Source organism: Canis aureus, chromosome 35, assembly GCF_053574225.1.
Source record: "Canis aureus isolate CA01 chromosome 35, VMU_Caureus_v.1.0, whole genome shotgun sequence".
NCBI classification, from domain to species: Eukaryota; Metazoa; Chordata; class Mammalia; order Carnivora; family Canidae; genus Canis; species Canis aureus.
In genome coordinates this window covers 13,094,934-13,121,948 of record NC_135645.1, presented here as the reverse complement: position 1 = coordinate 13,121,948, position 27,015 = coordinate 13,094,934, and the positions used below count along the sequence as shown (strand labels likewise).

The following is a 27,015-nucleotide window of genomic DNA, read 5'->3' as shown; positions in this document are numbered from 1 at the left end:
GTTGAAGTGAAGGACATTAATAACATGAAAACATATGAAACTATAAAATTCACTGGTAAAAGTGTTTATATAAATAGTTTAATCAAAATACTCTAATATGGTAATGGTGGTAGGTGAATCTCTTATAACTCAAGTGTAAAGGTTGAAAGACAAAAATATTAAAAATAACTATAGGGCAGCCCGGGTGGCTCAGCAGTTTAGCACTGCCTTCAGCCCAGGGCCTGATTCTGGAGACCCGGAATCAAGTCCCACATTGGGCTCCCTGCATGGAGCCTGCTTCTCCCTCTGCCTGTGTCTCTGCCTCTCTCTCTCTCTGTGTCTCTCATGAATAAATAAAAATCTTAAAAATAATAACTATAAAAATAACTTGTTAATGGATACACACTATAAAAGATGCAAATTGTGGAGCACCTGGGTGCTGTAGTCAGACTCTTGGTTTTGACTCACATGGTGATCTCAGAGTTGTGAGACTGAGCCTCATGTCGAGCTCCTCACTCAGCATGAAGTCCGCTTCAGATTCTCTTTCTCTCTCTCTCCCCTTTTGCCCCTCCTGCTCATGCTCTTGCTCTCTAAAATAAATAAATCTTAAAAAAAATTTATAAATTGTGACATCAAACACAAACTGTGGGAGCAGGAGAATAAAAATGTAGAGGTTTTGTATACTTTGAAGTTATCAGCTTAGGGATGCCTGGGTGGCTCAGCAGTTGAGCATCTCTCTTTGGCTCAGGGCATGATCTTGGAGTCCCACATCGGGTTCCCTGCATGGAGTCTGCTTCTCCCTCTAGGTCTCTGCCTTTCTCTGTGTCTCTCATGTATAAATAAATAAAATCTTAAAAAAAAAAAAATGAAGTTATCAACTGAAAACAGACTGTTAAAACTACAGGGTGTCTTATGTAAGCCTCAGGATAACCACAAAACATAAACCTATAATAAATAAAAAAGGATAAAGAAAAAGGAATCAAAGCGTAACACTACAGAGAATCATTAAATCACAAAGGAAGAAAGTAAGAGAGAAAGAAAGGAACAAAGGAACTACAAAACAGAAAACAGTTAAAGTGGTGATAGTAAGTCCATGCCTATCAATTATTTTAAATGTACACACACTAAATTCTCCAATAAAAAAACCATACAGTGGTGAATGGATGAAAAAAACCAGGACCCAACCTGCTGCCTATGAACAGCTCATTTCAACTTTAAGGACACACAGAGACTAAAAGTGAAGTGATGCAAAAAAGATATTCCATGCACATGAAAGCCAAAAGACAGTAGGAGTAGCTAGACTTAAATTAGACAAAATAGACATTAAGCCAAAAACTGTAACAAGAGAAAAAGAGTCAATTCATCAAGATAATATAAGAACTGTAAGTATTTATGCAACTATCTTCCTCCACAGTTCCCTTGGCTCTCTACCCCTCCTTCCTGTGATGCTCAATGGATCATGGTCAATCCTCAAATGAGGCAGGTCAAGATCAAAACTGGCATGGTGACCGGATTGGTCAAAGAAAAAATGATGTATGAAAAAAGAAACAAAACAACAAGAGAAAAGATTAAAAAGAAGAAGAAAGCTAAAGATTGTGAAAATTATCCAATTAAAAAGCAGGTAGAGATCTTACAAGAGTCGTGGATCATTCTAGATTGCCAGCACAGGTTGGAAGCTGCATATACTGATTTTCTGCAGTTAGTAAAGAGTGAAAAAAGACTTGCAAGAAGCTGACGAATATAAGGAAACATGTTTAGTACTGGATTTAGTGAAGTTAGAAGCCTAAAGTTTTCTGTACAGGGTGTTTTTTTACATTAAATCTTGGGATCCATTCCATAATTCATTATTTTTGACCGCTGCTATATGTTCAAGTAGTATGAGAATGTGCTTCTTTTACTCAGCTGCATATATTTTTCTTTGCCTAATTTCATGGATCAAACAAATTAGTCCATCTAATAAAAAAAAGTCACTCACCCAATTTTGAATCACCTAAATACATAAAACAAATACTAACATTCTGAAGGGAGATATAGACAGCGATACAGTAATAGTAGGCAACCTAAATAGCTCACTTTAAACAATGGATAGATCACCCTGACAGAAAAATCACTATGGAAACATTGGACTTAAATTATATGTTAGACCAGATGGACCCAACAGACATACACAGAACATTTTATTCAACAACAGCAGAATACACATTTTTCTCAAGTGCACATGGAACATTCTCCAGGATAGATCATATGTTATATGCCACAAAACAAATCTTAATAAATTGAAAAAAACTGGTATCAAGCATCTTTTCCAACCATGATGCTACAAAATTAAAAATCAACTACTGGGTGGCTCACTGGTTTAGCATCTGCCTTTGGCTCAGGTCCTGATCCCAGATTCCTGCATCGGGCTCCTTGTGTGGAGCCTGCTTCTCCCTCTGCCTATGTCTCTGCCTCTCTCTCTGGGTCTCTCATGAATAAATAAAATTTTTAAAAAATCAATTACAAGAGGAAAACTGGAAAATGCACAAATATGTAGAGATTAACAACATGCTTACAAAGAACAAATGAGTCAAAGAAAAAATTAAAAGGGAAATCAGAAAACATCTCCAGGCAAAAGAAAATGGAAACAAAATATACCAAAAGTTATGAGATGCCTCAAAATCAGTTTTAAGAGGAAAGTTTATAGCAGTAAACAATTACATTAGAAACAATAAAAGATCTCAAATAAACAACCCAACCATACATCTCAAGGAACTAGAAAAAAAGAAATAACTATGTCCAAAGTTAGCAGAGGAATGAAATAAAGATTAGTACAGAAATAAATGAAATAAGAGACTAGAAAGACAATAGAAAAGATCAAAGAAACTATGAGCTGGTTTTTTGAAAAGATAAACAAAATAGAAAAACTTGCGGCTGGAGCAAGAAAAAAAGAGAGATTTAAATAAAATCAGAAATGAAAGAGATAACACAGAAATAGTAAGGATAACAACAAACTACTATGAACAATTATATGCCAAAACTTACATAATCTACAAATTGATAAATTCCTAAAAACATACAGCTTTTACTAAGACTGAATCATGAAGAATTAGAAAATCTGAACAGACTGATTACCAGTAAAGAGACTGGATAAATAATCAAAATCCTTCCAACAAAGAAAAGTCCAAGACCAGATGGCTTCACTGGTAAATTCTACCAAACATTTCAAGAATTAATATTAATCCTCTTAAACTCTTCAGAAAAAAATGTAAAAGAGGGGAATACTTCCTAAATCATTTTAAAAGTCAGTATTAATCTGATGCCAACGCCAGTCTAGGACACAAGAAAATTACAGGCCAGTATCCCTGATGAATATAAATGCAAAAAAATCTCAACAAAATATCAGCAAATCAAATTAAACAGTACATTAAAAGGATTATACCTATGATCAAGTGGGATTTATTGCAAGGTGCAGAAAAAGTATCTGACACAATTCAACATCTTTTCATAATAAAACCTCTCCAGAAATCGGGTAGAGAAGGAATGTATCTAAATATAAAAAAGACCAAAACTTGAGAAGTTCACAGCTAACGTCATACCCAACACTGAAAAAAGATTTTCCTCTAATATTATGAACAAGAGAAGGATGCCGACTGTCACCAATTTCATTCAAAATAGTGTTGGAAGTGCTAGTCAGAGCAATTAGGCAAGAAAAATAAAGACATCCAAATTAGAAGAAATAAAATGGTCTCTCTTCAGATGACATGATATTATATATTGAAAACCTTAAAGACTCCACCAGAAACTGTCAGAATAAACAAATTTAGTAAAATTGCAGGATACAAAATCAATATACAAAAATCAGTTGCATGGCTATAAATAATAGTTACTGGAAAGAGAAATTAAGAAAAGAATCCCATTTACAATAGCATTAACAAGTAAAAACTACTTAGGAGTAAATGTAATCAAGGAAGTAAAATATCTGTACACCGGAAACTATAAAATATTGGTGAAAGAAACTTGAAGAAGACACAAATGTTCTATATGGATGGATGTTTCTGATTTGTCCTGCATAACCAGCCACATGGACCTGCACATATGTAGGCAGGCTGAGGAATGCTGTTTGTGAGACTTGTGCTGTGTGAATAACCTTGGGAGCCTGGTTGTTGAAATAGATTATCTGGCCTCCAGGTCAGAACTGGCCCTTCTGTTCTGGACACCAAGATTTATAAATCTTGTCTCACTCTCCCCTCCTGCTCCAGACTGGGCTGGAGCCCCGGAATGAAATCCAGGGCCATTCCTGGATGGCAAACACACATAGCCCAGGCTCCTTGAAAATATAAAAATATGATAACATAGAGATGCAGCTCATTCCAAACTGCATGCAGGCAAACAAATATTTAACTTCAAACCCTGTTATTTCCCCTATAAAGATGGGGATAGTCAGTTGGAAGTCTCACCTGAGGGGAGGACTGTCCACCCAGACCTCTCAATCAGGACTCTATCCCGTCTATTTCCACTGGGCTTCCCCAGCTAATGAGGTTGGATGTTGTAAGTACCCAATTTGATGTAACTTTGCCTTATTCTCATTTATTGCCTACTATTACCTTTATCTATGTGTAGCTCGCTTTCCTCTTCTGTTTCTATAATAACGAAGTTTTCTTTCCTTTTTGGAACCAAAACATGGCTGTTCTGAATCTTTTCACAGAACAACAAATAATTGGAAGGATACACCGTGCTCATGGATTGGAAGAATGAATATTGTTAAAATGTCCATACCAGCCAAAGCAATTTACAGATTCATTGCAATCCCTATCAAAATTCCAGTGGCATTTTTCACAGAAAAAAAAAAAAAAAAAAAAAAAAAGCAATCCTAAAATCTGTATGGGACCATGAAAAGTCCTGAATAGCCAAAGCAGTCTTGAGAAAGAACAAAGTTGGAGGCATCATATTTCTTGATTTCAAACTATACCACAAAGCTATAGTGATTAAAACACTACGGTATTGGCATTTAAAAAAAAAAAAAAAAAAAGACACATAGATCAGTGGAATAGGATAGAGAGCACAGAAATAAACCCATGCATATATGGTCAATTAATTTTCAACAGAGCTGCCAAGAATATACAAATGGGGGAAGTTAGTCTCTTCAATAAATGGTCCTGGGAAAACTGGATCGCCTCATGCAAAACAATAAAACCGGACCTTTACTATATACCATCCATAAAAATCAACTAAAAATGTATTAAAGACTTGAACGTAAGACCTGAAACTTTCTCTGTGACTATCATAAATAAATTTTAAAAAAAATTAAAAAAAAAGAAAAGGTAATCTGTGGAACAGAAAATATTTGCAAACCACATATCTAATAAAGGGTTAATACTTAAAATATACAAGGAACCCATATAGCTCAATAGCAAAAAACTCCAAATAGCCCATTTAAAAAATGGATAAAGAACCTGAATAGACATTTTTCCAAAGAAGACATACAGATGGTCAACAGGTACATGAAAAGGTACTCAATATCACTAGTCACCAGGGAAATGCAAATCAAAACCACAATGAGGTATCTATCAATCACCTCACAACTACTGGAATGGCTATTATCAAAAAGACAAGAAATAAATGCTGGCAAGGATGTGGAGAAAAGGGAACAATTGTGCACTGCTGTTAGGAATGTAAACTGGAGCAACCCCTATGGAAAAAAGTTGGCAGGTGCCTCAAGAAATTAAAAATGGAACTACCAAATTATCCAACAATCCCAGTTTGTTTTTGTTTTTTAGGATTTTATTTATTCATGAGAGACACCAAGAGAGGCAGAGACATAGGCAGAGGGAGAAGGAGGCTCTTCACAGGGGGCCTGATGTGGGACTCAGTCCCCGGACCCCAGGACCATACCCTGAGCTGAAGGCAGACCCTTAACCACTGAGCCACACAGGCATTCCCCAAAATCCCAGTTCTAAGTATATATGCATAGAAAACAAAATCACTATCTGAAAGAGATATCTGTACCCCCATGTTTATTGCAACATTATTCACAATAGCCAAGATATGGAAACAACTTTAGTTTCATCAATGGATAAATGAATTTTTAAAATATTGTATATACATACAGTGGAAGATTATTCAGCCTTAAATAAAGAAGGAAACCCGGCCATTTTTCACAACACAGATGAACCCTGAGGACATTATGCCCATTTATAGGCCAAGTAAAATAAGCCAGACAGAGAAAAACAAATACTAGGTGGTGTCACTTATCTGTGTAATCTTTATTTAAAAAAAAAAAAAAAAAAGTTGAACTCTTAGAAACAGCGAGTAGAATGTGGTTGCAAATACTTGAGGGGTAAATGGGAGAAAGGGAGATCCCAGAGAAAGGGTACAAACTTTTAGTTGTAAGATAAAGGTAGCATGAGGACCTAATGCATAATACGGTGACTGTAATTGTTAATACTATACTGTATAACTGAAATTTACTGGGGTGCCTGGGTGGCTCAGTCAGTTAAGTAGCTATTGTCGGCTGAGCTCATGAGCCTGGGATCGAGCCCTGCATCGGGCTCCCTGCTCAGTGGGGAACCTGCTTCTCCCTGCCCTCTCACTGTGCTCTCTCTTATATAAATAAAAAAATCTTTAAAACATTTCACGGAGAGAACGTTTTTCTTTCTTCAGATTTTTTAAAAAAGATGGAGAATGAGCAAGAGAAAGAGGAGAGGAGCAGAGGGAGAGGGAGAAGCAGTGTCCCGACTGAGTCCTAGGACTCTGGGATCAGGACTTAAGCCAAAGGCAGACCCTTAAACTGACTGAACCACCCAAGTGCCCCACTAAGAGAGAATCTAAATGTACACACAAAAGGTAAATATGTGAGGTGACAGATGTGTTAATTCAATGGTGGGAATCCTTTTATAATGCATAAGGATATCAAATCATCCTGGTGTATTTTTCGGTACCTTACAATTTTGCAAATTATACCTCAGCAAAACTGAAAAAATAAGTATAAATGCCATGATCAAAACACTAATGAATTTCATTTCAACAAATAGCTAATTAACTCAATTTGAACATATAACCACTAAACAGTAGGCTAATCACTGGAACACTACTCTGGAGCATTAAAGAAACAATTCAGCCAAGCTGGTGAGGCAAAGGGGGTCATGGGTACAAGAGTGAGTGCTGTACATATTCTCAGATTCAGTGTTGTTCACAGATGATTTATACCTAAGTTACTATAAAGTATCTAGTTAGGAGAGTAATCAGTATTTCTCACCTCATTATTATGGGAAACCTAGCAAGACAGTCCCTTCATTTAGATTATAGGGTAGAGAATTTTATGTAAAGAACCCTATTTAAATTTAAAGTTTCTCCATACTTCATTAAAAGCCTAGAATAAGGGATGCTGGGGTGGCTCAGTGGCTGAGCATCTGCTTTCAGCTCCCGGCGTGACCCTGGAGACCAGGGATGGAGTCCCACATCAGGCTCCCTGCATGGAGCCTGCTTCTCCCTCTGCCTGTCTCTGTCTCTGTGTCTCATAAATGAATAAATAAATAAAATCTTTTTAAAAATAAATAAAAAATAAAAGCCTAGAATATTGTTACCCTGGGCTTTTTTAAAGTGATGAACAAATAAGTCCAGAAAAAAGCTAAAAGTATTTGATGATCATTAGGCAGCCCTCCCTCCTCAAAGAAGAGCTGCACCCCTTGAGGGGCTGACTGAGAAAGATGACAGAAGCTTAATGGTTTACTGTAAAGCTATCATGATTTCTTTTTTTTTTTTTTTTTAAAGATTTATTTAATTTATTTATTCATGATAGTCACACAGAGAGAGAGAGAGAGGCAGAGACACATGCAGAGGGAGAAGCAGGCCCCATGCACCAGGAGCCCGACGTGGGATTTGATCCCGGGTCTCCAGGATCGCGCCCTGGGCCAAAGGCAGGCGCTAAACCGCTGTGCCACCCAGGGATCCCCTCATGATTTCTTTTAAATAAAAATAGGCCATAATACAAGTAGAGAAAAACTAAAAAATGGTGAGTGGTAGCAAGTGATACCCCTTAGGAAAGTCACAAGAGCAAAAGCAAAGACTTTAGACTGTCTTCACAATAGAAGTCATCTATGTCGTATAAATATAAAACACATATAACATCCCCCCCCCCCCCCACATACACACAATTTCACTTCAGGAAAAGTGCGGTGAATTGGCTGATTCTGACAAGCTATTAATTGCTAAGTCTTCTGCAAGAAAAAAAAAAAATGAGAGCACAATGGGATATTTCTAATATGGAAGGGAGAATTGCCCTAATCTGACAATCCAAACAACCTGTTTCAGTACAAATTCCTCAAGATGAAATGTCCACACTAACCCCAAATTAATCTTTATAATCCTTATTCCAGACACCTGAGATGTTGAACTGGATGGCCAGAAATAAAAATGTACAAGATTTTCTCATGAGTAACAAGGACCAACTCAGGATTATGGGGAGGTACAGAAAGTAGTCATTTTCATGTCCATTGAAAATGTCCCTGTAGCAGTTGTGACTTATAGACAGGAATCTAACACAGACAGTAAGCCTTTGAAGAAACCCTCAGGCTCTCCAACCCTGTTCGCATGCACATCTAAATTACAGTGTAATTCTTTTCCTAGAATTACACCTCAATGGCTGTAGGCTCCAAAGGAAATCCATTTTCCGATGCAGTGGGGAAAAACAGCCTATTTAAGTCAACTTTTCCATGGAAAAAAATAGAAAAACATTTAATAGAGATCTGCTTGAGCCAAAATTTTATATTATATAGCATTTTAAGTATATATTCTATCTCTTGATAAGGATTCCTCAAGAGTTCACTTTATTTCATTAATATTACATTTTCATTTCCTTGTGCATAAAATAGAGGATTACATGAAATGATGGTGTCTGCTTTGAGATGGCCCTTATACTGGGGGCTCTATGTTGCTAGGGTTTTATAGAGTATAGTTCACTCAGGCTAAAAAGGGATAAAAAAAGCGGACTATGGATTTAAATTATTCAACAAATGATATGCAAGAAATAAGATTAATCTGAATGTGTATAGGTGCACGTATATAGATCTCCACCACTACAACTTTGAAAGACCAAGTATTACAGCAAGAATTAAGAAACTTTCTGCCTTCTGTCCACCCTTTCATTGTGCTCTGGAACATATTCCTATTTATATACTCCTGTAATTTATACCCTTTGCTCCAGGTATCATGAATTCCTCCCTCACTACTGGATCATTCCCATCAATATGCAAATATGTGCTGGTATCTTCCATCTTTAAAAAACAAAATAAGCCAGAAAAAACAATCACTAACTATAAAAGAATCTTTTTTGATCCATGTGATCCCTATTATACTCACAGTATCTATTTCCTTTTCTATTTTCTCCTCAACTCACTGGAATAGAACCTCCTTACCAGCACTCCACTGAAAACATTCTTGTACAAGTCATGAATGATCTCCAACTTGCCAAATCAGAGACTCATGTCTGTCCTCCTTTAAACTGAACTCAGCAGCATTTAGTCTAGTTAACCATCAGCAGCCTCTTCCACAAATACTTTTTTCCTCAGATTTTCAACAAAAGTTTCTTCTGGTTCTCTTTCTACCTCATTAGCTCTCATCCTGAGTAATTATTCATATACTTGAGGACTGGTTTTAAACCCTCATATTTTCTACCCAATCTCCCAAGTTGATTTCATTCACTTTCAGAGCACTGATAACACTGACACTTTAAAATTTTATTTGAGAGAGAGAGAGAGAGCAGAAGCAGGGGGAGGGTCAGAGGGAGAGGGACAAATGGGGGGTCATAGTCATAGGGACGTTCCTACCTTTTTTGCAGGCTTTTGCTCTAGGAACTCAACTAGGCTCTCACAGAGACTATCAGAGAGAATCCAGATAAAGTTCCTACCATGGTTCTGGCTGGTGGAAAGGAACAACCACCACTGTAAAATCTGCCTAGACCATTCTCCCTTGAGAAACAAAAGCCTTCATCTGCAAGTGGCCCCACCTGAGGGCACTAGTGGAATCCTACTGCCGCTAGGGGTAAGGGTTACCCAGACTAGCCCCCCATCTCATCTAAGTGGAGAGGGAACCTCACAGAGGGAAGGGCTTTAAGGTTACAGACTGAGCCAGTAGATACTAAAAGAAGACAGAAGAGTAGGAGAAATTCTTCTGACTGCCCAATACTGTGTACTCCAAAGACTCAGACTTAATCAGAATGTTATAAAATGCTTTTCCTCATCTATACCCCACCAGCATGCTAACAAACCTCCAGTAATAACAGTGGGGTACACCTGAGGGACCTGCAAGAGATGGATAATCTCTGGGGAACAGCACAAAGGGAAGACCTGAAGCCAAAAAAAAAAAAAAAAAAAGAGAGACAAAACAAAGTTGCTAGTGTAAATTGAAGTCTATGGTGCTCACAGCAACAGCAAACCTCAACAATGGGAACCATGGCAACCACAAACTTCAAATGTACCAGAACTCCTGGCTACATTAACACAAATCTCCACACCAAAGGCCTATTTATCTCAGTTTCTATTGCCCTGCAAAATAAGCCTGGCTTTCAACAAATTGCAACAACAAAGGCATACCAAAGACAAGCAATAAACCCAGTTTAAAAAAATAAATCTTTAGAACTAGACTCCTATATGACAGAGATGTTGTGACTACTAGAGAGGGAATTTTAATTTTTAAATAACTTATAATAATATTCAAGGCTCTAATAGGTAAGGTAGTTATTATTCAAGATCAGATATGTAATTTTAACAGAGATATGGAAACTATAATAAAGAGTCAAATGAAAAACGCTACAAAATCAAAAACATGGTAACAGAAATGTCGAGAGTTCAGGGACACCTGGCTGGCTCAGCGGTTGAGCATCTGCCTTTGGCTCAGGGAGTGATCCTGGAGTCCGGGATTGAGTCCCACATCTGGCTCCTTGCAGGGAGCCTGCTTCTCCCTCTGCCTATGTCTCTGCCTCTCTCATGAATAAATACATAAAATCTTAAAAAAAAGAAAAAAAGAAATGAAGAGAGTTCAAAGGGCTCATCACTAGACTTGGTATAGCCAAGGAAAGAATCAGGTGACTTGAAGTTAAGTTAGTAGAAATTACACAAACTGAAAGGCAAAGAGAAAAAAGAATGAAAACCACAACAGAGCATCCAAGAGCTGTGGGATAGTATCAAACGGTGTAATGCAAGCATTACAATCTGCAATGCAAGCATTGCGACTGGAATCCCAGAAGGAGCAGAAGAATGAAACAGGTGAAATATTTAAAGAAATAAGGGGTAAACATATTCCAAAATTAGTAACAGTCACAAAGCCAAGTAGCTAAGACACTTAGAGACCACCAAGCAGGGGAAAAAAACAAAGAAATCGCATTTGGGCAGATCATATTCAAACTGCTGAAAACCAAAAACAGAAAAAAATCTTGAAGGCAGCTGATGGAAAAGAACCCATCTTACCTACTTTATAGACTAAATGTTTATACCCCCCTCTGGATTCATGTTGAAGTCCTAACAACCAGCATGGATCTATCTGGACACGGGGTCTGTGAGAAAGTAATTAAGGTAAAATGAGGTCCTAAAGGTGAGATTAGTATCCTTATAACTCACTAAAAGAGCTCATGTACTTCCTTTCTCACTAGGAAAGTTCACGGGAGGATACAGTGAGAAGGTGGCCATCTACAAGACCAGAAGAGAGCCTTCACCAGAAACCAACCATGCTGGTACCCCGATCTCAGATGTCCAGTCTACAGAACTGGCAACCTAAGTAAGTAGACTAAGACACCTATGATAAAGGAACAAAGATAAGAATTACAGCAAACCAGGCGAGCAAAAAGACAAAAGAATGACATAGATGAAGTGCTGAAAGAAAACTATCAACCCAGAATTCTATATCCAGTGAAAATACCTTCAAAAGTGTAGGAGAGGGACACCGGGGTGGCTTAGTCAGTTAAGCATCTTACTCTTGATTTTGGCTCAGGTCATGATCTCAGGGTCGTGAGATTGTGCCCCATGTCAGCTTCACACAGAGCATGAAGCCTGCTTAAGATTCTCATTCATATTCTCTCTCTCTCTCCACCCCTCCCCTGCTCATGTGCTCTCTTGCTCTTTAAGATTTTATTTATTTATTCATGACAGACACACACAGAGGCAGAGACACAGGCAGAGGGAGAAGCAGGCCCCATGCAGGGAGCCCGACATGGGACTCCATCCCAGGTCTCCAGGATCACACTCCAGGCTGAAGGCGGCGCTAAACCACTGGGCCACCAGGGCTGCCCCGTGCTCTCTCTCTCTTAAAAAAAAAAAGTGAAAGAGAAATAAAAACCTTCTCAGACAAATGAAAACTAAAGGAATTCACTACCAGTAGACCTATCCTATAAGAAATGTTAAAGGAGGTTTTTCAGGCAAAGGGAACATGATATAGGTTAAAATCTTAAATCTATACAAAGAAATAAGGAGCATCAGAAATGAAAAATGAAAAACTACAATCTTCAGCTTATTTTTAAGATTTATTTATTTGAGAGAGACTGAGTGTGAGAGGGAGGGGAGGTTAGGGGGAGAAGGGCAGAGAGGGAGAAGGAGAGAGAGAATCTAAGAGTTGGGTGCTTAACTGACTGAGCTCATCAAGAGTTGGGTGCTTAACTGACTGAGCCACCCAGGTGCTCCTAGCTTATTTTTAATCACACTAAAATATAATTGTTTAAAGCAATACAGGTAAGAAGGTGTTGGGTATTTATAGTATATATAAAACTAAAAAATATGACATATATGATGGTAAAGATGAGAGATGGAATCTTCTCCCTGAGATCTGGAAGAAGGCAAAGATGTCTTCTTTCACTACTTCTATTCAGCTTTGCACTGGAATTCCTAGCTAGTTCAATAAGGCAAGAAAAATAAAAGGCAACAGATTGGAAAGGAAGAAATAAAACTGCCTTTATTGGCAGACAACTTATAGGAAATTCCAAAGAATCCACAAAAATAACTTCTTAGAACTAATAAGTGAGTTTAGCAAGGTTGCAGAATACAAGGTCGACATACAAAAATGAATTGTTTCTATATATTAGCAATGAATAAATTGAATTTGAAATAAAGAAAACCCCACCATTGATAATAGCACCAAAAAAGAAGTACTTAGGTATAAATCTAACAAAACATAGTCATGAAAAACTATAAAACATTCATGAAACAAAGATCTAAATCAATGGAGAGATATTACCATGCTCATAGATTAGACTCAATGTTATTGTCAATTCTCCCAATTTGATCTATAGATTCAATATGATCCCAATCAAAATCTAAAGGTTTTTTTGTAGATGTTGACAAGATTAGTCTAAATCTTACATAAAAAGGCAAAGAAACCTGAAGAGCCAAATCACTCAGAAGAGGAAAAATAAAGTGGAAGAATTCACACTGCCCAATTTCAAGATTTACTATAAAGGTACAACAGTCAAAGGCAAGTGGTATTGGCAAAGGAGTATACGTAACGAGCAACAGAACAAAGATCCAGAAACAGACCCGCACAAATATATTCAACTGATTTTCGACAAAGGTATAAAGGCATTTCAGTAGAGAAAAGATTGCTCTTCCAACAAATGATACTGAATCATCTGAATGTCTATATGCAAAAGAAATAAACTTCTTACAAACAATGGAAGGAGGTGGGGAAAAATAGAAGCTGACCTAAGTGATTAGAAAACCACACTGGAAACTGTATTAAAGCAAAAGAAACTACATAAATACTGTATACTCCAGTTGGCAAATTTTCTCATGGCGGGTACAGTTCTGAAATTGCTTTACATGTATACTGGAATTGAACAAGTTAGGTAAATGGATGGTAAATTGTGGGAACCAGATCTTACACTGTCAAATAGGGGATTTACAGATAAGCAAGAAGGGAAGGGCTCTGATGCAGGATTAGAGCCAGAGATTTAATATGATCTTGGGTTTAGCTTAATGTTTATTCAGATGGACAGATACAGAAATAATTATGGATAGGTGTGTACATGGTTTAGTATACATACGTAGATTACTTAGCTCTCTCTGCCGAGGTGCTAGAATTAATGACATCCCAGAAGCAATGAGTACCCTCACTGCCCAGATCTTGCTTTCCAAATACCATTTAGAACCAGGGCACCTTGGAGAAATGGCTGATTCCAACACACAGCAGTGAAAATACAAGATGAATAGTGTTGGAAAGTAAAATACTCACCAAAAGGATGAAGGCATGGCAGAGGGACACAGGAGCCAACATTAAAGAGCTCCCCATAGCCAAAGTGGGAATAATTTCAGACACATAATAAATAATACTTTTTTATAACTCAAAGTATGAAATAAATATACATGAGTCCACACTGATATAAATGATTGAATAAACAAATGGAGAAGGAAAAAAAAATATTCCTCACAGAAGAATCCCTAATAGTATGTGTGGATATTCGACCCCTCAAGGAGACAGAACTTAATTTCCACTCCTCCCTACCTTGGGAGTAGACCAGACTTAATGAAATGCTTCCAAAGATTAGAGTATGAAAAGGGAAAAACAGTAACTTCACAGTGAAGAAATTTGTCAAACACTGCCTTATACAAGTCATCATAGTTAGCATCACCAGAGATGTCATCTTAATTTCATATATCCCTTGCTGTGATGAGATTAGAAGGGCCCCTCATCTAGGTAGCATTCTTAAAACAAAAACCATAACCCCAGAAGATTTATAAGAAAAACATCAAACCAAAAAAAAAAAAAAAAAATTCAAACCAACACAAATTGAGGAACATTCTACAAAATACCTTATCAGTACTCCTCTAAATTGCCAAGGCCATTAAACAAAACAAAACAAAACAAAAAACAGAGAAAGGCTAAGTGCTATGGTTTGAATGTGTCCCCTCCCAAATTTGTATGTTTAAGTCCTAATGCCCAGTGTGGTGGTGTTAGGAAGTGAGGCCTTTGGAAAGTGCTTGGGTCTGAGGGTGGAGCTCTCACGAATGGGATCTGCTGTCATAAAACAGACCCTGTGAAGCTCCCTAGCTCCTCCTACCAAGTGAAGACAGAGAGAAGTCAGAAAAACTGGAAAAACTGGTGAAATCTAAATAAAGCCTGGTTTTCACAGTAACGTACTAACGTTGGTTTCTTAGTTTTGACGGATATACCATAGTAATATAATATTAAGGAGAAACAAACTGTGTGAGGGGTTTATGAAAACTCTTAGTACTACATTTGCAACTTTTTTGTAAACCTAAGTAAACCAAAATAAAAAGTTTATTTTTAAAATAAGGAATATTAAGGAGGGCACTTGTTGAGATGAGTGTTGCATGTTGTATGAAAGTGATGAATCGCTAAATTCTACACTTGAAACTAATATTAGACTGTATGTTAACTAAATGGAATTTACAGAAAAACTTGAAAAAAATGACCTTCAACATATAAAGGTTTTGAAGAATTCTGGATGACAAGTGAAAACACTCATGACAGACTCTTAAATGAAAAAAGCAGACTAAAAACTACATACACTTCCACGCCAATTATCTATTAAGAGAGAGCTACTTAGAGAAAAATATACTTAGATATTTAGTTACCTCTTAGTGCTGAGCTCAGATTTTTTTCCATTTTTTTCTAGTTCTCAAATGTTCCACAATGAATAGTAATATAAGATATATTGACTTTGTATCATTGTGTCTAAATATTTTTAATTTTACATCATAATTTAAGTTATGGGATATCAATGAGAAGGATAAACATCACTCAAGGACTTTATCTCCTCTTCTGGGGAAGGGGAGTTAGCACGTTTTTGGTTGTATGCAGGATAGTTGCATCATGTATTATGATCTTCTTGTCTTTATTTGGAGATTAAGTATGGTTTAAAGAGATGTGTATGGGTGCCAAATTGATAAAGGGTAGACTCGTGATGGTTAATTTTATGTGCCAACTAGAACGTGCGACAGGGTGCCTAGATTAAACATGTAGGGGTGTGTTGGTGAATGTGTTTTGGGATGAGATTAGCATTTGAATCCACGAACTCTGTTAGACTGCCTTCCCAAATGTGGGTGGGCATCATCCAATCCCTTGAGGGCTAAACAGGACCCAAAAGACAAAAGGAGAAATGTACTCCTTTTTTAATTCCTGACTGCCTGCTTGAGCTGGGCCATTGGTCTCCTGACCTTAAACTAGAGTTTATACTATCAATTCAGACTAGGACTGGAATTACATTGCTGGCTTTCCTGGGTCTCCGGTATGCAGAGGCAGACAGTGGGACTTCTCAGCCTCTATAATCATTTGAGCCAATTCTTCATAACAAATCCCTTCTTATACATACATCTTATTGCTTCTATTTCTCTGTAGAATCCTAATACAATTCCCAATTTGAAGCTCTTTTCTATGAAAATATTCCCCCAATCTTTATAGGTCTTGCCTTACATGGCTCTCTTGATCTCCTTTGGTGTTTTTAAAGATTTTTTTTTTTTTTTTTAAGATTTATTTATTTACTTATGATAGACAGAGAGAAAGGCAGAGACACAGGCAGAGGGAGAAGCAGGCTCCATGCAGGGCGCCTGACGTGGGACTTGATCCCAGGTCTCCAGGATCACACCTCGGGTTGAAGTTGGCACTAAACTGCTGGGCCGCCGGGGCTGCCCCTTTGGTGTTTTTTAAGTAGGCTTCATGCCCAGCATGGAGCCCAAAACAAGCCTTGAACTCATGACCCTGAGATCAAGACGTGAACTGAGATCAAGAGTTGAACCCATAACCGACTGAACCACCCAGGTGCCTCTTCTTTGGTCTTTGAGGCACAAGACAACATATGCTGTACTATATATTGTCTGACACTGTGCATTTTTAGGCTTTATCTTTCCAACTAGAACTTAATAATCTTGAAAGTAAGGGTTTTATCTCTTATTTCTTCTGGGTGTATTTTCTTCCATTTGTTCATTCATTTACTTGCTTATTCTGCAAGTTTGCTGAGTTCCTACTATATGCCAGGGACACTGCTAATCAATACAATAATGAGCAACACCAGACTGCTCCCTTTATCTTCCAGGAGATTCTAGTTTAGTTGGGGATGCTGAAATCAATAAGACAATCACAAAACATATGCAGAATTATAAGCCCTGGTAATGCTGTGAGGAAATCTATTTCAGAGTCAATATGGGGAACTTAATCTAACCTTGGTTGGAGAAGAGTATAAAAGGCAAGAAAAGCTAATCTGAGAGAAGATTTCAAATCTTCAAAAAGCTTCGATCTGAAGAATGAGCACCTTAGTTTTTCACTAAGGTGTGGAAAAAGGGTGGAGGTGCGAGAAATATGTTCTGGAGGGAAGTTGGGGGATGGAGAAGGTGCACAGGGCCACGGTATTGCACACAGTAGGCTTTAAGAGACAGGTGATTGGCCAGACTCTACGAACCATTTTCTGTAGTCTCTTCTCTTCTCGTTTTTTCTTAAGCTGAGCCTCCTTTTCTTCTGCTTCCCTCTTCTGACGCTCCTCTTCTTGGGCCTTTAACTGGGCCTGGTCAAGTTTAGGGTCAGTAAAAAACAAGAACACTATGTTTGTATGGAAATAAGATTTTTTTATATTGAGGAAAGTCAAGTATCTACCAAGAGTGCCCACCCTGTCTCTGAAAGAAGCCTATACTTCGTGATAAAAGTAGAAACTCCAACCAACAGGTGGTCAGTTGTGTAACTTAAAAGTTTCTCCAAAAGAATCCTCTTCTACTTGTGAAGGTGATATTAAGAAAAGAACATTAATTTCTCATCAAAAAATACTTTTTTAGTTCTTTTCACCTGTGAAATAGTAAGTCCAAACTCCAAACAGCATAGGAAAATTTTTTTCTTTCATTTCACACAGAAAACCCCCCCCAAACTATGGGAACTATTTATTTTTTTCTTAATAGATACAAAATTTATTTTTGATAGTCTAGGTCAAAACTGTCTAAGAACTACTCACCTTTGCAACTTACCACGTTGGACATCTAAACCTAAATGAGTAAATCTTCCCAACTGTTGGCTCCCATCAAGTTTCATAACATATCCTTCCTGCTAAACTAATGGAGTCATTGTTTTCTCCCTTTCTTTTCCTAAAATCTTCGGAGTTCAGGCCAATGGATAAAAAGCTATTACCAAAGTTAATCTAGCTCCATTGTCTCAAGACACTTAAACAAGCTAGGCTTCATTTTTTTTCTTTTTCTTTTTCTTTTTTTTTTTTTTTAAGAGGGAGGTGGGGATGCAGGAGGAGGAAAAGAGAGAGAATCTTAAGCAGGCTCCATGCCCAGCACGGAGCCTAATGCGGGGCTCTTGATCTCACCACCCTGAGATCATGCCTTGAGCCCAAAATCAAGAATTGGGCACTTAACCAACTGAGCCACCCAGGTACTTCTAGGCTTCATTTCTTTTTTAAATAAAGACCTATACAAATCCTTTTTCTTGCCTCAGGTTTCATTCTTGATTTACCAATTTCTCCTCTTCTTGTTTTTTCTTCTTCTCTGCCAAGATCCGCCTACGTTCAGCTCGCTGAACTGCTCTCTCTTCCATGGCTAGAAAATAGTAACAGAGTTCCAATATCAAAAATATAAGGAACACTGCAAGAGAAATGTCTCCAGATTTTATAGCAGAGTTTAGTGTTATTGCTAGGGTTTTCTTGCAAATTGAGGGTTCACAATTTCAAAAACATTTTTTTTACTTGTTTATAAATATATAAATATAAAATGTCTATTTTAAAAATATTAGTTGTAGTTGTATTTGTAAATATATAAGTATATATATGTTATTTATATACCCCCTACAGGTTAAAGACCTACGATCCTATCCTCAGTAATGATGAATAATTTGAAAATTATGTTTTTTACTTTTCTATTAGAATAATTTACTGGTTTATTTATTTTTTAAATTTTAAATATTTCTCAAGCAGTTTTTTTTTTTTTTTAAGATTTTATTTATTTATTCATAGAGACAGAGAGAGAGAGAGGCAGAGACACAGGCAGAGGGAGAAGCAGGCACCATACAGAGAGCCCGATGTGGGACTCGATTCCGGGTCTCCAGGATCACGCCCTGGGCTGCAGGCGGCGCTAAACCGCTGCGCCACCAGGGCTGCCCCTAATTTACTGGTTTAAATAACACAATGTGCCTTGATACTTTTATTACTGAAACCCAGAAACCAGAATTTTAATTTGATAATTTCTTTAATGAATGGAGAAAACTTTATTATAGCTAACAAATACTTTGACAATACAATCAATCCTCAAATCTCACTGAGTCTGCTATTTTTCCCTGAGTCATTATACTTATGTCTGTATGTGTAACAACAACAACAACAACAAACTAAAGTTTAGGGTCACGATGAATACATTAAAATCTAGTTTTAAGGCCTGGATAGATATCCAGATGGGCAGGAAATGGAATTGTACTAGGCATTTGGAGAACTGGCATCTGAACGAATTCAAGTGTCAGACTCCTGTTCTTGACAGTCTATTAAATATCGATCCAAAAGCAGCAAATGTGCAAGATGGTCTGATAATATGACTGTGTCATCAGTCGGGGCTTTTACAGGAAGAGCGACACGGGTAGGAGGAGTAGCAAGTTCTGCTCACCTAAGTCAGCCAACAGTTATTGCTTTTGCTTCTTTGTGCCATATTATAAGAAGAAAATTTAAGTTCAAGTTTCAAGAATTAATAAACAAAAAACTCACAAGGCTATTTCTTACAGATATTAAGTGCTGCATCGCTAGAAAAAGAAGTGTGGGGGTGCCAGAGATGGAGGCAGTGAGGCTGTCTTTAAAGAGGCAGAAATAAACTAGAGGATTAAAGTGAGAACCCTGAGAAACAGAGTCTCTGGTAATAAGTGCATTCCCCATCTTTTCTAGAGCTAATCATTAAAGGCCACTTGAAAAGTGGCCTGGAGTTCTAAAATGTGATTAACTCGTTGAGCAAACAAATTTTTAAAAATAGTCTCACTGGAACTGGGCATTTCCTGATCATTCTCAGTGGTAGACAAAGATGGCATAAACTGCTATCCTGGCAGAGAGTCAACGCAGAGACTGTTAATTTCTTCATTAAAAGGAATGGACTTTGGGCATAGTGTGCTTCGGCTGACGTCACTTCTTGTTAGGGCAGCAATCTGGCCAAAGGTGAAAAATCAGATTTACAACCACAATATAATTGCCAACATGCCTACCTCTACACAAACAAATGTACAGTGCCTGACGACGTATAAAGTAAAAACAATTAGCAGACTCACTAGGTAGCAAATGCTTTTCTTCTCATAATATTGTCTGGTTTAGATAATGATTTCTACATGCATCAAGAATGTTATTAGATTAAAATGTCTGGTTTGCAGATTTCATTACTAAAAGCATATCATCAAGGTACAACGCATAAAAGGATGTGGATTGCTATAAATGGAATAATATTTTAAGGTTATCAGAATATAATCATAGATCATTATCAATTTTGTCCTTACCAGCTACTCAGGAGTTTTCTCATTTGTGTAACTGTCCCATTTTTTTCCCCATAATCTAAACCTCAAATTACAGGATAATGATATACCCTTCAGCTATCTATCTATCTATCTATCTATTTATGGTGTTATTTGGGAAGGCCAAAACGTTTGGCAGAAGAGGCAGGAAAAAATGCATGGAACTCTGGTGCAATGCACTCCTCACATGTCTAGCCATCTTTGACCAGGATCTGCCAAGTCTCAAAACCTGAGTTGCCAGGATACAGTCCCAGCACATCCTGTTTCAGGAAGGAGGATAACCACTACCAGACCACCACCAAGTCCGCCCTGCCTTTCAGTATGGGATGGGGTGCCATCAGCTGCCTTGGAATCCTTCTGGGTCCAGAGAGAGAATTCTGGGAGTCATTTCCTCTGTGGTTGGTCCCAGGGGAAGCAACGGGTGAACTGGGGGTAAAAGAAAAAAAAAAAAATTTAAAGGAAAAGAATTCAGACAAATAACCAGCTTTCTCTGAAGTTCTCGAGCCTGAGGAACTCAAAGCATTTCACAAAATTTAATTAGTTTTTACTCTCAGCTATGTATCAAACCCACTCAATAAATTGGTGTCATGTGGAGGTGGAAAGGTTGAGTTACTGGCCTGAGTCTGCAGTGAGTCGGAGGCTGTGACTCCCTTCCCGGTGCTTCAAATCAGTAGGGATCTATCACCCACTTCTTATCCTACCGTTTATCCCAGGTACTGAGTAGGTCTCAAACACGTCTGAAACCATCGTAAGCGGCTTCTGAGAAATTTGGACTTGGTCCAGCCTCAAAGATGTTTACTTTCATCCAGAACAACTACAAATGTAAGCTAGGTAATTAGCCAGCCCAGGGGCTGCTCCATCTGCACCTGATACTGTACAACCTGGCTTCTCAGAACTAAACGTAATCGGAAACCTTGAGGTAGAGCAAGTAAGCATTTTTCTCTTTAACTGGTCTAGTGACAGAGCTCCTCCCTAAGGGAGCGCCACACACGTGCTAACTGTGCAACTCAGAGGCAGCCGGTGCCTCAGATACCTATTAGTACCCGTCACCCACCAGTCACAAAGCAGGGGGGCCTCTTTGTTTGGAAAGTACACAATAAAAGGGAGAGATCGTGGAGGCCTGGAAGTTGGGCAACAGTTCAGGGGCCTCTCGACCACAACGTGAACAACCCCAAATCCTGAGTCCAAAGAATGTTCTGACATTAGTGGACATACTTTGGAAGCACCTGCCGGGTTCTCGGGGGTCCCTTCCCTCGGGGGTTTGTCAGCGGGCAGCTCTGCGCTTCCGTGGCGGCCGCGGCCCGCTCTGCTGCCCACCGGGCCTCCGCCAGCCGCCGGCTTTCCTTCAGCTCCAGGATGGTTTTCTGCTGCTCCTGAAGCTGCTGCTTCTGCTTTTCGATCAACTGTTGCTGGAAGACGTGGCGGTTGTGGAGGTGACCCCTGCGGATGGATTCTGCTTTCCGGCTCGTGGTTCTGAGCTGCTTGTAGGCGCCAGGCTGCTGGGGGGGCTCGACCCCCGGGGTCTCGGGGCGCTTATCGTCACGTGTGTTCGGAGGGACATGCTGGAGGGGAACCTGCAAGTGGCTCTTCGTTGCTGTCCCCGGGTGGGGGCTGGGGTCGCAATCTCGGCTCCCCGAGGGAGGCCCCGCAGGCACCTGAGAGAGAGGAGCAGGTTACGCTCAGCTACTTAAAGGACTGTGTTGGCGACATCTCGCCTCCTCTCCTCAGCCTCGTTTGGCCCAGTGGCACAGCCGCCCTGGGCTCCCCGCCGGGCTACGGCAGAGGCTGGCAGCTAGCTCTGGGGGTCCTCCTCAGGAGGTGCACTGCTGTTCACCACGGCAACCGCTTGGCTGAGTGGCTGCAGCGCAGACCATTGCCACGGGCCAGGACCTTTGCAGGAGGAAAGCTGTGCTCTTAGAAATTTCTAATTTGGAGATGCCTGAGTGGCGGCTCAGTGGTTGACCGGCTGCCTTCATCGTGATCCCAGGGTCCTGGGATCGAGTCCCGCATTGGGCTCCCTGTGGGGAGCCTGCTTCTCCCTCTAGGTCTTCCTCTCTGTGTCTCTTGTGAATAAATAAAATCTTAAAAAAAAGAAATTTCTAATTTGGATAGTTCAATTTGTGAATGAGGCAGGATTACCTCAGTTTTACATTACAGGAATTCTAATCTACACGAATTAACTCTGAATTTTGTGGCGAAGGATATATTCTCCCTCAAGAATGTTTGAGAACTGGGCAGCCCCGGTGGCCCAGCGGTTTAGTGCCGCCTTCAGCCCAGGGTGTGATCCTGGAGGCCCGGGATCAAGTCCCACATCAGGCTCCCTGCATGGAGCCTGTTTCTCTCCCTCTCCCTCTGCCTGTGTCTCTCCCTCCCTCGCTCTCTCTCATGAATAAATAAAATCTTTAAAAAAAAAAAAAAAAAAAAAGAACGTTTGAAAACTAACAAATACCTTTACAAATCAGTAATAGCTCTATTCTCTCCATGCCTCTCTTGCCACTAATAAATTAATCACAGGATATGTACAGATGTGTGTATGTACTTATTCACTCACTCAACTCATTCATTCATTCATTCCTTCTCAGGATCAAAGCCTGGATTAAAGCTTACAGGTCTCCAGACTATTCCCTGACTATCTGGGCAAATATCTGCTTACACAAGAATATTATCAATAATATTATATTTTAGTATATGGCTTAATAGTTTTCAAAGCTTTTTTTTTTTTTTTTTAAGATTTTATTCATTTATTCATAAAAGACACACACAGAGAGAGAGAGGTAGAGACACAGGCAGAGGGAGATGCAGGCCTCACGCAAGGAGCCTGATGCAGGACTCAATCCCGGGACTCCAGGATCATGCCCTGGGCCAAAGGCAGGTGCTAAACCACTGAACCACTGAGGGATTCCCTCAAAGCTTTATCATGTAACAGATCTCACTTAACAGACTCAATTTTAAGTTCTATATAGAGGGGGAGGAAACAGAATCCTTAATTGGAAAAACTTATCCTGGCCAAAATAATGCAACTTAAAATGTCTCTCCTAGAATGGTTTGACTGTATGGCCTAAGGTCTGATCAAGCCAATGAACTATATATCTTAGAAGTTTCTCGTTCTAAGAGAGTACCATACTAAGGTACTCAAAAATACTTTTCATGGTGATAGAAATAGTTCCTATAGACTCAGCTGAAGTGAAAAATGTGATATATGGGAACTCTGACGTGCTAAAGACTAAAAAATAACCTTCTATTTCAGAAATGTCAATGGACATTTATTCATGAGAACACCCGCTTAAGTAATTTAGCATCAAGCAGGGTCTATGTTTTAGGCCCTTTTAAACTTTGTGATAATGATACGTTATTAACTCAGCAAGACTGTAAAAGCCTTGAGTATAGCCAAAAGATTTCTTTTGGATCACGGTAACTTTTCAAGATGAAAATAAGAGAATGAAAGGAAGCTTAATGGTACAGATTGTACTTAGCAGAACAGGACGGAACAGCTTGGCATAATTAGCAAAAGTCATCTATTAGCTAACTGATAATTTTGAAAAATTCCACAGTATAACGTATGCATTGGTGGTACATGAGCCCCAAAACTGTATAATTAGTGGCCATCTAACTAAAGATACCATATTTTATTTGTTCATATTATATTTATACTCTGGAAAAAGAGTTTATCTAATAACCTAGAGAGTCTATTATATACTTTTACTTTCACTGGTTCTATTTTTTATAATATCCTTTTTTAATAAAATCCTTTTCAGAGTTCTTAATTTCAGAGATTTAAAGGCTTTTATTTCTTGAGTCATATATGTATATATATGTAAATATATACACACACTATATATATGCTTATATATATATAAACACACACTATATATACACACAGTAATTTTTCTGTTTTCTGCAAGTAAAAAATACTTTGTTGACTTTTTTTCAAATTTACAGATAACAACAGTTTAACTTTGTAAAGTAAAAAGTTCAGACAGCTATTTCCTAAGATAAAAGACTCTTGGGTCTTAATGGAAACAAAATTATATGACATAAAGGTAGATAAAGTTCCTAGAGGAAGGGACTAAAATGTTACATAAGTCCCAATAAACATCATGATACCCTCTGCAGAGAGACTAGGCCCGAATTAAAACCAGCCTACTTGCTGGCAGTAATCAAGGTAAAAAGCAAGATTGCAGTCCTTCTGGTGCCCATTTTAATTTTACATGTCTAAGTTAAGTACTCTATAGCATTATGTGGTGGGGTCTGGGGTGAAGGTGAGAGGGTAGAGGATCTTCCCCAAAGGGTTTTTCAAATATGACAGTGTAATTATAAAAGAAAAAACTGATAGATTCACTTTATAACAACTCTGTATAGTATCAAACCCCAAAACTTATCCAAAAAGGCAAATAAAAAAAATTTTGCAAAATATATAGTAATGTAAGCATCAGTAGTCTTAAAAATATAAAGAGCTCCTATAAATAAGAAAAAGATATATAATCAAATAGAAAAATGTATAAGGGCATGAAGAGACAAATCATTAAATATCTTTCTAGAAATAAACCATTTCCACATACATATATATATGTAAATGGCCATTATAAAAAATGTTTAGGGATGCCTGGGTGGCTCAGTGGTTGAGCGTCTCCCTTGGCCCAGGGCATGATCCTGGAGTCCCGGGATCGAGTCCCACATCGGGCTCCCTTTATGGAGCCTGCTTCTCTCTCTGCCTGTGTCTCTGCCTCTCTCTCTCTCTCTCTCTCTCTCTCTCTCTGTCTCTCATGAATAAATAAAATCTTTAAAAAAAATGTTTAACTTCACTAATTAAAAAATGCAAATGCTGAAGCAATAAGAGGATGAAAGTATTTTACCATCAACTTAGCAAAAATGAAAAATGTGTTACCAGGCAGGAAGATAGGCATTTTTTTGGCATAACCTTTCTGGAGGGCCAATTTGGTATTATTCTTTAAAATGTGCATTCTATTTTTAGGTATTTATCCTAAGGAAAGCATTTAAGTAAAGTGGATGTGTGCAAAGATTTCTTTATAAGGATGATCACTGAAGCATTGTTTGCAATAGTGACAAACTGGAAACTTAAATGTCTAGCAATACAGAAAAAGATAAGTAGATTCTAGCCTATGGCTCATGATAGAATATCCTATAGCCATTACAAAATGATGTCACAGGATGGTAGTCCTTAATCAAAGGGTATTCATCAGGTTCACCCGTGAAACTTAAAAAAAAAAAAAAAAATACAGGCGCCCCACAACGAGAAATTTTGATTTAGCAGGTCTGATCTGTGGTTTACTGTCAGCTGAGAACTAACCTTGCAGCAGTAAATTTAGTGATATAGAAAATTCTCAGGTTATATTGTAAAATTGCAATTTTTTTTCAAAAAACATGATAGTTACATTATTAAGAAAAAATGGCCTTAGTTTTTCTGTATTATGTATTATGAAAAAGCAGATACCCTCAATAGCTTGACTGAAGAAAGTTTAAAAGCTAAATAAAATATTAAAGAGAAGAATTTGCATATGCCTGAATAGAGAAAAGACTATACAGCTATTCAACATGTTACTAGCGGTTATTTCCAGATGATAGAATTATAAGCTACTTTGCTTTTTCCTCTGTCATTTTCTCCTATCAAATTACCAGAATTAACACAAATGATTTTTCTTATTAGAAAAATAAAAACTTAAAAATTCCCCGTGTGTGTGTGTGTGTGTGTGTGTGTGTATGTGTGTATCACAAGCTCATTTAGACAGGAAATGTCTGGTGATCAAGTTAGAGGAGTTAAAGAGTTATAAACAATGTTTTATATAACTGTTCCTGAAGGAGTCTTTCACTTAGTTGTTTTAAGTTCCTTCTCTATATTATGTCCCTCCAAGTCTCAAGAATACCAAAGTTCATATATGCTATACAAAAAGATTTGGGGGATGCCTTGGGTGGCTCAATGGTTGAGCGCCTGCCTTCAGCTCAGGGCATGATCCCAGGATCCTGGGATCGAGTCCTGCGTTGGGGTCCCTGCAGGGAGTCTGCTCCACCCTCTGCCTATGTCTCTATCTCTGTGTGTCTCTCATGAATAAATAAAATCTTAAAAAAAAAAAAAAGAATTGGTTCAAGAAAATAAACACTGACTTAAAGATAACCTCTGTGTACCGCAAACAGCTCACATCTTCTAAATAGTCCAGGCAAGGCAATCTGACAATGGCTAATATAACCCAGGCCATACCAGTGCAGAGCTCAAATGCCAGTGTTTAATAAGCAGAAGACCAAGCAAAGGAAAAACAACATACCCCTCCATTTCCTCTAAGTGGATTCACCATAGTTGCTGCCTCCTCAAGTAGAACGATGCCTGATGACCCATTTGTGCTGAGTTTCCCTAGTGATGCTGCCTCCAGCAGCTCATTCATTTTCTTCCTAGTTTCCTCTTTTGTCAGGGCCAGCTCTCTCTTTAGGATTTCCGTGCGGTGCCAATGCTGCCATCCTGTAAAGTGCTGTCGGAGAACTTGTTTCCGGTTATACTCAGTGGCCAGTTGTTGTTTTCTAAGCAACAGAGTATTTCCATTAAAAAGATGAAGCCATTTACAGCTTGTTAGCTGATAACATATAAACGAA

The 27,015-nt window shown here is 38.4% G+C and overlaps 1 protein-coding gene, 1 long non-coding RNA gene and 1 pseudogene across 5 annotated transcripts in view; 1 reads left to right on the top strand and 2 right to left on the bottom strand.

Moving 5' to 3' along the window:
- The window catches only part of CCDC191 (coiled-coil domain containing 191), an 88,369-nt gene that overhangs the window by 19,035 nt on the left and 42,319 nt on the right, over nucleotides 1–27,015 (bottom strand). For all 4 annotated transcript variants that reach the window (XM_077884105.1, XM_077884106.1, XM_077884107.1 and 1 more), the window contains 5 exons: nucleotides 26,694–26,943; nucleotides 21,631–22,070; nucleotides 20,729–20,841; nucleotides 18,397–18,479; nucleotides 17,354–17,455 (listed from right to left, as the gene is read on the bottom strand). In XM_077884105.1, the coding sequence (XP_077740231.1) occupies nucleotides 17,354–17,455; nucleotides 18,397–18,479; nucleotides 20,729–20,841; nucleotides 21,631–22,070; nucleotides 26,694–26,943 (988 nt within the window). The remainder of the gene's footprint in view (nucleotides 1–17,353; nucleotides 17,456–18,396; nucleotides 18,480–20,728; nucleotides 20,842–21,630; nucleotides 22,071–26,693; nucleotides 26,944–27,015) is intronic.
- LOC144305335 (uncharacterized) lies at nucleotides 454–10,087 on the bottom strand. The gene is made up of 3 exons (XR_013372378.1): nucleotides 9,783–10,087; nucleotides 4,563–4,653; nucleotides 454–584 (listed from the first exon to the last, which is right to left on the bottom strand). It is a non-coding gene; the product is annotated as an uncharacterized LOC144305335 (long non-coding RNA).
- LOC144305334 (tubulin-specific chaperone A pseudogene) lies at nucleotides 1,211–1,766 on the top strand (annotated as a pseudogene).